Source organism: Hypanus sabinus, chromosome 10, assembly GCF_030144855.1.
Source record: "Hypanus sabinus isolate sHypSab1 chromosome 10, sHypSab1.hap1, whole genome shotgun sequence".
Classification (NCBI taxonomy): Eukaryota; Metazoa; Chordata; class Chondrichthyes; order Myliobatiformes; family Dasyatidae; genus Hypanus; species Hypanus sabinus.
Genome location: NC_082715.1, coordinates 60,318,442 through 60,328,769, shown reverse-complemented (window position 1 = coordinate 60,328,769; position 10,328 = coordinate 60,318,442). Strand labels below are relative to the sequence as shown.

Genomic DNA, 10,328 nt, shown 5'->3' with positions numbered 1-10,328 from the left:
GGATAAGTGTGTAAGATCACTGTATGTAAGTGGGAATGTGATGGTGACGTTGCAGTCAGATCAGTTCTGAATTCATTAAATGGTGGACCACGCTCAAGGGATAAGTGACCTCCTCCTGCTTCCAATTTGATTGTTCCTATATTTGGAGTTTTGTAAATGCAATCTTCTTTCTTCATGATGATTAGCATCAATAGACTGGGGAGAGGTTAAACCTAGACAGCTGTGGAGCCAGTGAATGGTATCAACGTCTGAAAGGGCCATGGAAAATTAAGCTTTCCTGACCAAGTTTAAGTGTAGAACTTTTACTATATTGATGTCCATAAATCCTGTGTAAAGTGAGGCAAAGAAATTACAGAATGCAGTCTGGAAGAAGACCTTTACACTTTCCACTTTTTTTTTTGGTTTAATTTCAGTTAATTTTACCACCAAGTATCCATCGACTTCTCTGATACATGTCCAGCTGACGGTTAGAGAATGGGCAAAGAAAGGGCTGATGGAATATAATGCTGGGAAGTGAGTGGTCATGCACTTTGGTAGAAAGAGAAAAGTCATAGACTATTTTCCAGAAATCAGAGGTGCAAAGGGACTTGGAAGTCCTAGTGCAGGATTCCCTAAAGGTTAACCAGCAGGTTGAGTTGGTTGTAGGGAAGTAAATTCATTTTGTAGGGAAGTTAGCATTCATTTCAAGATTACTAGAATATAAAAGCAAGGATGTAATGCTGAGACTTTATAAGGCGTTGGTCAGACCACATTTTGGAGTATTGTGAGCTATGTTCCCTCTAAGCTGTGCGCGTGTGCGCACGCACCCACGTTTTTCAACCAGCGCACATAGGAAATCAATGTGCGCATAAAAGGTTAGTTACCTAAAATAATGTAGTACTGTAATTAATGATAATTATTGAAAGTAATCTTTTAGCTAAGTGTTTCTGTTAACTAGTTAGTTGGTGTTTCAAATACTACAATGCACGTCACCTCACCTTTCCTGTTCCGGTTTGTACAATTGCATCACGGCGGCAGCCATCTTTGGCAGACAGTGTTCATATTGTAAACTTCACATTTGGCGATGAACAAATTAATGCCTTGTGTCTAAAATATCATGATTTTCTAGCTGAAAATACTGTAATAGTTAAACAGTTTAATGATTTCATATTTTCCATGCAAGAAAAAATTAAATCAAAATTGATTTCAAATTTTGCTCAACTGGTAGCATTTGTACTTCAAAATGAACAGTTTTGCAACCTTGCACATGGATATCAGGGGAATCTTTTTGCGTCTAGTGCGGACCGAACGCAAGGATTTAGCCTAATGCATCAGCTCAAAAACAAGCTGAGAAACCGTTTAGGTGAATATCATTTGGATATGTTAATGAGAATCAAAAGCTATCAATTGGATGGAAGTTCTATTAGTCTTGATAGAGTTTACAGAGAATGGGTAAATGCCAAAGACAGGAGAGAGAAAAAATAACTGAGTGACTTAAATATGTATGTTATTTTGTTGTTACTCTGTGCAGTTCTATGTCAAATATTTTGTAAACCTACATAAACTGTGCCATTTGTGCATTCAGTGCGCACATACTTTCGTCACAGGAAAAAAAATTGTACAAGATTTTTGCACACACTGACTACTAAAAATTAGAGGGAACATTGATTGTGAGCAGTTTTGGACCATTCATCTAAGAAAGAATATGCAGGCATTGTAGAGGATCAGAGGAGGATTATGACAATGATCCCAGGAATGAAAGGATTGACATATGAGGAACGTATGATGGCTCTGGTCCTGTACTCACTGTAGTTTAGAAGGATGAGGTAAGACCTAATTGAAATCTGCTGAATATTGAAAGGTCCAGATAGAATGGATGTGGAAAGGATACTTCCAAGAGGGGGAGAACCTAAGAACAGAAGGCTCAGACTTAGAGGATGTCCCTTAGAGATGAGGAGGAATTTCTTTAGCTAGAGCAGGGGTCAGCAACCTTTACCACTGAAAGAGCCACTTGGACCCGTTTCCCACAGAAAAGAAAACACTGGGAGCCGCAAAACCCGTTTGACATTTAAAATGAAATAACACTGCATACAATGTTTTTTTTGCCTTTATGCTATGTATAAACAAACTATAATGTGTTGCATTTATGAAATTGATGAACTCCTGCAGAGAAAACGAAATTACATTTCTGCATGCAACAAAAACATTTTGAACTCCGAAAAAAAGACGTTGGGTTGAAAGTTACTTTTAAGTAAAATACTCAATGTCTATTTGAGTCCTTCTTGTATTTATGAAAAACGCCGAACTTAAATTTTCCGCCAGCAGCAAACCAAAAATATCATCAGCCAGCTGTCAGCCTGAAAAATAAAAGGACTATTTCACTGAACAATGAAAAAATATGAATATACATAAAATAATAGGCAATTAAAATATTTATCATACTTGGTTAATGGGATTTCTGCTCCTGGACCTCAGCACACAGCGTCTGCACATCAGGGCTGTATGACGTCACCTTCATCTTTACACAGGATCGCAAGCTGTCATCTGTGAGGCGTGCGCGATGTTTGTTTTTAATAAAGTTCATGTTGGAGAACACCTGCTCACTTACATATGTGGATCCAAAGATCGACAGGACTCAAAGCGCATACTTTTTAATGTTTACATAAATGTCGGGCATAGCATTCCATGTTTCGAACACAAGTTTGTCCGGTTTTGGAAGGTTTTCAATATCACTCCATTTGTGTTTCTGAGCAAGAACGGCCTTCTGACGGGCAACATCTTCAAGGTCTGCTGTCAAGCGTCTAAACTTGGACACCCATATGTCTTTGTCGGCTAAGTCGGCCAGTTCCATCTCAAGATCAGGTTGACTCACACCTGCCAATGCAGTCGTATTCAGTAGGGAAGGATCGATGCTTAAGGGAGTGACCGGGAAGGATAATGTGTTTTTTTCCTCTCTGAACTCACAGAAGCGTTTCCCAAACAATGTTTGCATTGCAATGATTGCAGAATGTAAATACTCCGAATTTATCATGTCGTGACCTTGTTTGAACTCTCTCAAATTGGGGAAGTGAGACAAAGTGCCTTTCTGTAAATCTCTGGCAAGCACTGTCAACTTGCGCTCGAATGCCAAGACATCCTCCAACATGTGCAGGGCTGTGCGTCCTTTCCCCTGAAGAGCTGTGTTCAGCGTGTTCAGGTGCGCTGTCATGTCTACCATGAAGTGTAGCTTTTCCAGCCACTCTGGCTGTTCCAGCTCAGGAAAGGTGAGCCCTTTGCTGCCCAGGAAAGTTTTCACTTCTTCCAGACACGCGACAAAGCGTTTCAGCACCTTCCGTCTGGACAGCCAGCGATAAAAACACGTTGTAGCGGTGTCAGTAAACTGCAGTCAAAGATAGCTTTATTCGAACTAAACAGCCTTGCTTTTAAGCCTCCCTCAACCCAGCCCCCATGGACGCAGATGCTGCAAAAGACGCGTACTCACAAACCCCCGTAGGCTATCTCCCTTAGCCGGAATGCTGGCTAATTGTGAGCCGTTTCGGATGTGCCAGGAAATGTGTCGCCACACTTAGATTGTACAAGATCACCATAATCTTCAAATTTAGAATTACATTTCAAAAGCTAACAAACTAACATAAAATACATTTTAATTAAATACTGACCCAATTATTTCCCAAAGCCACAGGGAGCCGCAGCACAGAGGTGAAAGAGCCACAAATGGCTCGGGAGCCGCAGGTTGCCGACCCCCGAGCTAGAGGATGGTAAATCTGCAGAATTCATTGCTATAGGTGGCTATGAAAGCCAAGTCATTGGGTGTATTTAAAGAGGAGGTTGATAGGTTACATGGCAAAGGCAGGAGAATGAGATTGAGAGGGATAATAAATCAGCCGTGGTCAAATGCTGGAGCAGACTCAGTGGGTTGAATGGCCTCATTCTGCTCTCAAATCTTACAGTTTTATGGTCCCTGATGACTAAAATGGAGTAGAATGAAATTCAAATGTAACTATGGCTACCATGATAGTGTAGTGGTTAGCGTGATGTGATTACCACCGGGGTCGTTGGAGCTTGGAGTTCATTGTCTGTGTCCTCTGTAGGGAACCTGTACATCCTCCTGTGGAATGCATGGGTGTCTCTGGATGTTCCGATTTCCTCCCACAGTCCAAAGACATGGTACTGTAAACTTATCCCACAAGAAGTTAGTGTTAAATCCGGGGTGTCGGGTGGTGCAGCTTTAAGGGCCGCATTGTATTTCTAAATAAAATAAATTTTAGAAGGGGTTTGGGTAAATACTTGGGGAAAAAAAGTCAGGGCAGGGTATGAAGCTGACTGGATGTGTCAAGGAACCGGAAGAGACACGTGGGTCTGCATTACATGAGTACATGAGTTACACGATTGTGAGAAAACTGCTTTCAAGCTGGTGGGGTTGGTTTTCAACCTTTGGCCAGCAGAGGGCATCATCGCCCTACTAATTCAAATAAATGTGACAAATCACAAGGTTTAATGTTACAAAGGTGATAACTACAAGAAAATGTATTGTGATATTGGCGAGGAAAAATAAAATGTACCCATCTGCATAATGACACTGTACAGTTCAAAATCATTCCTAAATAAATGGACTTATGTACACAGTAATTTTATTGGAATTTCCCAAAAAAAAAGCATGAACTGGTTTGCATCCCTGCAAGTGAGTCAATTAACATCCTGGTTTCAACAGAGACAGGGCTTATGGCTTATGATTATTCTTTCTCAGTGAAGCTTCCCTGACAGGCTGTACTTTTCACTCTGTGTTTGATCCAAACTGCAATTGCTGGAAAATGGCTCCAGTACAACATCTAGTTCAAACTCTTCCCCGCTCCTTGACTTATTTTCCTTATTCAAACATCTCACACATCTTTACGTTTCTGTGAAATCTCTTCTAGTGAAGTTCTTCCCATTAGTCAACTTGAAATCTCATTGTAGAATTATTGCTCTGTCTTGAATGCATCCAAAGACTCTGCCAAAACCAACTCTCTGTACAATCACTGAATCAATCCTGACGTGCATGCTGACAAGTTCCAGCCCTCCATCTACTCGCTCTGTCCTATGTGCTGCCAAACAATCAGTCTGACGGTGAAGGACGATTCCAAGCAACTGATCCTATATGTTTTCTTGTTAGCTGGAAGCACACTGGACCCTAAGTCAAAAGACAGTCTTCTTCCACCCCAGATCTGAGTGAGTGTTAGAGATGAGATGAGGCCCTGTCTCTATTCACGTGGCACTGTGTTGAAGGGGTGGGGAACCTACTCTGGTTAGCATTGATTGAAGCAGATTTAAAAAAAATTTCACTCACATGAAGTATATCAACTACTGCTCATCCTATACACAACAACGGCCACACTTCAGGTACTTAAAAATTCGTTTAGAGACTTGTGGGATCAAGGTAAGTGCTTTGTAAGTATAATTTTTCAGTTGTTTCTGACTCCCAGTCAATGATTTTGAGCTGAACTGCAAACGACCCAACAAGTCACCCAACCTTTAATCACTCAATTTCCAAAGTGCCTATTGCCACATCTCAGTCAGTATATTCTCTCCATTTCCCTGCATGGATTTTCCAAAACTTCTGCTCCCAGTGCTGTCTGTTCTGTGTGTTTCATGCCAGCAATGAATGTCATTGCACCCTGGTCTATATGACAATAATAAACAAATTAGAGTTTGGCTTTACTCCCAAACCCAGCTGTGAAAGACCCAATATGATCTTCACATCCAGAATCAACTGTTTGGGACTTCTTTTCTGATTTCCTCCCTTTGGTAAACAGTTGTCTTCCAACGAGCTTCTGGTCATCTTGTCCACTCCATGTCCTGTCAAGAAATTTGTTTTTACATATGTACTGTGGAGTGCACTCTCACAGGCAGCATCACCAATCTGGAGATCAAAATAAACCGCTGTCGGCTCCATTATGGCCATTAGCCTCCGTAATATCCAGGACATCTTCAAGGCAGCATCCATTGTTAAGGACTGCCATGACCCTGTTCTCATTGCTGCCATCAGGAAGGAGGTACAGGAGCCTGAAGGCACTCACTCAACGATTCAGAGACAGCTTCTGCCATCTGATTTCCAAATGGACATTGAACCCATGAACAGTACTATTTTAAAAAAAATTTTTGCACCACTTATTTAACTACTTAATGAATATACTTATTGTAATTCAGTTTGTTTTCTCTATTGCATTGTACTGTTGCAGCAAGGACAACAAATTTCACGATATATGCTGGTGATAACTAAATCTGGTTCCAAACAACACACACACGCAATGCTGGAGGAACTCGGCAGAGCAGGCGGCATCTGTGGCAAAGAGTGGTCGAGGTTTCGGGTTCGGCTGCACTCTTTCCCACAGATGTTGCCTGGTCTGCCGAGTTCCTCCAGCATTTTGAGTGACTTGCTCGGATTTTCTCCCGTTTCTGATGATTCTGAAGTTGCCTTTGCCTCCAATGCCGACAGATGGCGCGGCGCCCCCACTAACCGGCAGGCCAGGGCCCCAGGGGGCTTGTACACTCATTTCGAGAACTTGTCAGTACTTCCCGAATGTAAACACCGGCTTCAGAAAGAAGGGGACAGTTTATTGAAATATGGTCATGATGGTAGGTTTCAGCACCGAGGGTGATTTCCCTGGGGTCCTGGCGCAGTGCGGTGGTGGAGGGTGTGAGCTGCGGAATCAGTGTCACTTTGCACTTTTGGGTCCCGGGAAATCATTGCACCAAGTTTATTGCATGAAAAAAATGTGAGAATGCACCGCTATAAATGTCAAGTACAGGCTCAGTTTATCTGTGCAAAGGCGAGAGGTTCATATCATGGCATAAGTAGAATCAGACGGGCGTAATTCGCCTTTTTCTCGTGTGGTGAAGTATCATAGTAAATCCCCTCCCCGGCGTATTAGTGTAAACACAGTAAAGTATATGTAGAGAGGGTGGTACCCAATTAGACCGTACCAATGTTGCTAGGCGATGCCGCTCGGTATTAAACACAACCCACGTGGTCGTGTGGCCATCATGCTTCTGTCCCACAGTCCTGTTCCTTTGCCGTGTCCAGCATACACTTAACAGCTGTTGTACTTGTGTGCTAACAAGCAAACTTACTTATCGGCGTAGCAATGTATCCCCGAAGCGGCGGGGAATATGCAGGGAACTTCCCGGAACCCGGGAGTTTTCCTGGTCCAAGAACACTGGGACTCGTTCCTAGCGCCTGTGTCGGTACATTGCAACGAGCCGGAGACGCTGCTCCGGAATGCGCGCTGAGGTGGGGTGGGGGGGGCACTTTGTCAAGGGCAGGGAAGGGCACCAACTCGAGACTCGCTGGCGCCTCCCGCACACCTGTTTAACCCAGGTTAATGTCTCTTTGCAGACAGGTGAGAGGTTTCGCAAGAGTTCCGGCACCGTGGAGCAAGCTAGCGACTGGATAGCCCAGTGAACTGCGGCGCGGCACTGAACAGCAGCTCTCAGTTCTTAGAAATAGCGAGCGGGTTCAGTACAGGGCAGTCCTGACAAACTGGAATTAAAGGCATAACACTTCTGACAATCAAATTGTTGCGAAGCATTTACAGGTTTAATAAAAACGTTCTTTTTTTCTGTAATAGATAATTCGTAATTTATTAATATTTTAATTTTGAAACGGTCTTGAACCCACTTCATTCTCGGTTCCATTTGTGAAAAAAAATGTCATCTTGTAGAATCTTATGAATTTTCAGTTGATCAGCGTTGGGTAAGTGGCAAATTTCAGATATTTGAAAATAGATTTTGCTGCTGTAGCCAAAACAGCTGTCCATCCTAACAAAAATCTTCAACAATTAAGATACACCTGCACTGACCTTTCGCTATTTTAAACGCAAAACACGCTTAGCAGAGATGCTCGCAAATTATTGGTCTTCGCTTTATAATCGATACTGTTGGCCTACTGGCTCAGACCAGCCACATTCCCTTGCTTGTAAAACAGTGAACACATTGACAGTGACTAAAAGCAGCGATTCAGTTGTCCAACAGGCCAGTTACCTTTCTCATTAACTCCAAGAGCAACGAAGTAATTTCACATTCAGTAAGCAACGATTTATTTTGTATAAAAAGTACGATTTACAATATTAACTTTTATAAAAAGTTTCAGAATAATTAAGTACAGCATTACAACGTTGCAGAAATGCACATCTCTGCTACTATACACGGTACTCTGATTAGAGTTCACAAGGTTGTGTATCTCACAAAATCAGCCAGTAGTCTGCCAGAAAATAAAGTCTGGCAAAAAAAAATGTCTGCTTGTTGCTTAGATCTCTTCTGGCTACGCTCCACCATCATAAGATGAAGTTCATCCCTTCGACGATATTCCTTGTGTGTAAGTGTGAGAGTGTGTGTGCGTGCTTCCCTCATCTGGGATATATTAATAATGAAACTAGAAAAAAAAACAACTGCGAGCCTTCCAAATGAAGAAAGGGCATTCAGTCCGTTTATAAATAACCGATCAGGCCGGGTGAAAAGGGAGTTTGGAGGATCATTTAGAAAGTCATTCAGTCAATGATTGTTGTTGGGCCACTTGGCTACGATCGCTCCAGGGGCTGCATCAGCTCAGGCCTCGTGATGTGCGAACACCTGCAAAACATTGAATAGAAAGAGGGGCGTGTTAGTAACAAAACACACACACACAGCTTGGGCCTTCGGACAGACTGGCGCCACAGAGGAAGTCACACAAACATCATTTTGCAAGACTCCAGCCGCCCTTAAACCGGGACTGTACAAAGCGCCTCTTAAAACAAACTCACGTGCATCCACCCGGGGCTACGCTGTTTGCTGGACTACATTTATTTTAAATTTGAGATTCCTTTAAGCTTAACTTCAGGCTAAGTTTAGCTAACACGATGTAGAAAATAATCCAATGAGTTTTATATATATATATTTTAAAACTTTGAATTTTTTGCTCAATGGATTTGAGAAAAATGAAAATTACATTACGAAGTCTTTTAACACTCCCGACAGAAATGTCAGCAAAGCACCTGAGCGCCTAATTCACTTCTAAGACTTGTCTCAAGTGTATATTTCTGTATCTTAAAAATGCAGCGATTCAATTCCCTGTTATCGTGGTTTTCTAAATTAAGGCTTAGAAAAAACACACATACGCGCATAGAAATAAAATGAGCTTTTACACTTACCAGTTGGTCAACGACAGAAAGCCTTACTGTCGTCCGACAACAACTGTTTGGGGAATTCAGATGCCTGGTGAAAAAGGAAAGGAAAACGTGAAGCCCCACCGTTAAACCAGAGGGTGAAAATATGCTCATACATTCAGACACAGGACTGACACACATTCAAACTAATCCGAGTTATTTTTTGCAAAACTTAAATGCAGTTTGCTCGCAATATTGCCAATTGACCCAACAGCAGCATGCATTCAGTGGGCGAAAGAATGAAAGACAATACCTGTAAGGATAGGATCGCAACGTCTGTGTTGAGTGTTGACAGGGGCATTCTGGAGGGTGAGTTCTGGCTTTGGTGGAGAACGATAGAAGGGTGCGTGTCCAAAGCGATCTGCAGATCCAGAATGTAATCGATGACATGCTGGAGGATTTCCATTTTGCTGACTTTCTTGTTTTGCGGGATGCTGGGGACGAGCTCTTTCAGCTTAGAGTAGCAGTCGTTCATGTTGTAGAGGAGGCCAAGCGGCTCTTCCACCGGCGTTTTGCTTCTGGAAACAGCAAGGCTCTGCTCTGACAGGCCCCGCACAATGTCGCCGCTGCTTTGTTTCCTGGCCGATCGGATCGGGCTGACAGCTTTCATCGCGGATCCTTCAGATTCCGGGGACTTATTTGGAGGGAAAGGTTTTTTCTGAAAATATTGCAGTAAGAGATGCTCCTTGCCACTACTGATGGTGTCCGGCCGTTGTTTTCTGTGTCTGTCCGTTTCTAGTTCGCTTATTTATACCAAAACTCCGGGCTTTAATGTGTTCCTTCCCTGGTCCGTTTCATTGGCTGGATGGGAAATGTCAATAACTTCGGTTCGTGCTCCTATTGGCTCAACCCCGCATGTTTACCCACCTCTTTCGTGTCCCCTCAGCCAACTGGATTCCAGCAGAGGCGGACTTCGTCCTGCAACAAGGAACCTGAAAGATAGGTTTTTTTTCATCTGACCGGGTACATTTAAAGGGACTGACAACCAGAGACCGATTATCCAATAATTTAATTTCCCATACATTTCAAAGCTTGTGTTAAAATCATAATTTTATGGAATTAATTTACATTAATTGCGTTCTCCAGCCCGATTTTGAGAAGGTATATTATTAATGTGTGCTATGTCTACTATACATTTAACCAAGCCTTACAATAATTGTTCATGGAAGT

The 10,328-nt window shown here is 42.5% G+C and overlaps 1 protein-coding gene across 1 annotated transcript; it reads right to left on the bottom strand.

The window, feature by feature from the left end:
* Positions 1-8,372: 8,372 nt before the first annotated feature.
* On the bottom strand, positions 8,373-10,018 carry id2a (inhibitor of DNA binding 2a). Its single transcript, XM_059981926.1, has 3 exons — positions 9,412-10,018; positions 9,144-9,207; positions 8,373-8,586 (listed from the first exon to the last, which is right to left on the bottom strand). Exons 1-2 carry the CDS (start codon positions 9,766-9,768, stop codon positions 9,151-9,153), a joined length of 414 nt encoding a protein of 137 aa, XP_059837909.1. The 5' UTR covers positions 9,769-10,018; the 3' UTR covers positions 8,373-8,586; positions 9,144-9,150.
* Positions 10,019-10,328: the final 310 nt, after the last annotated feature.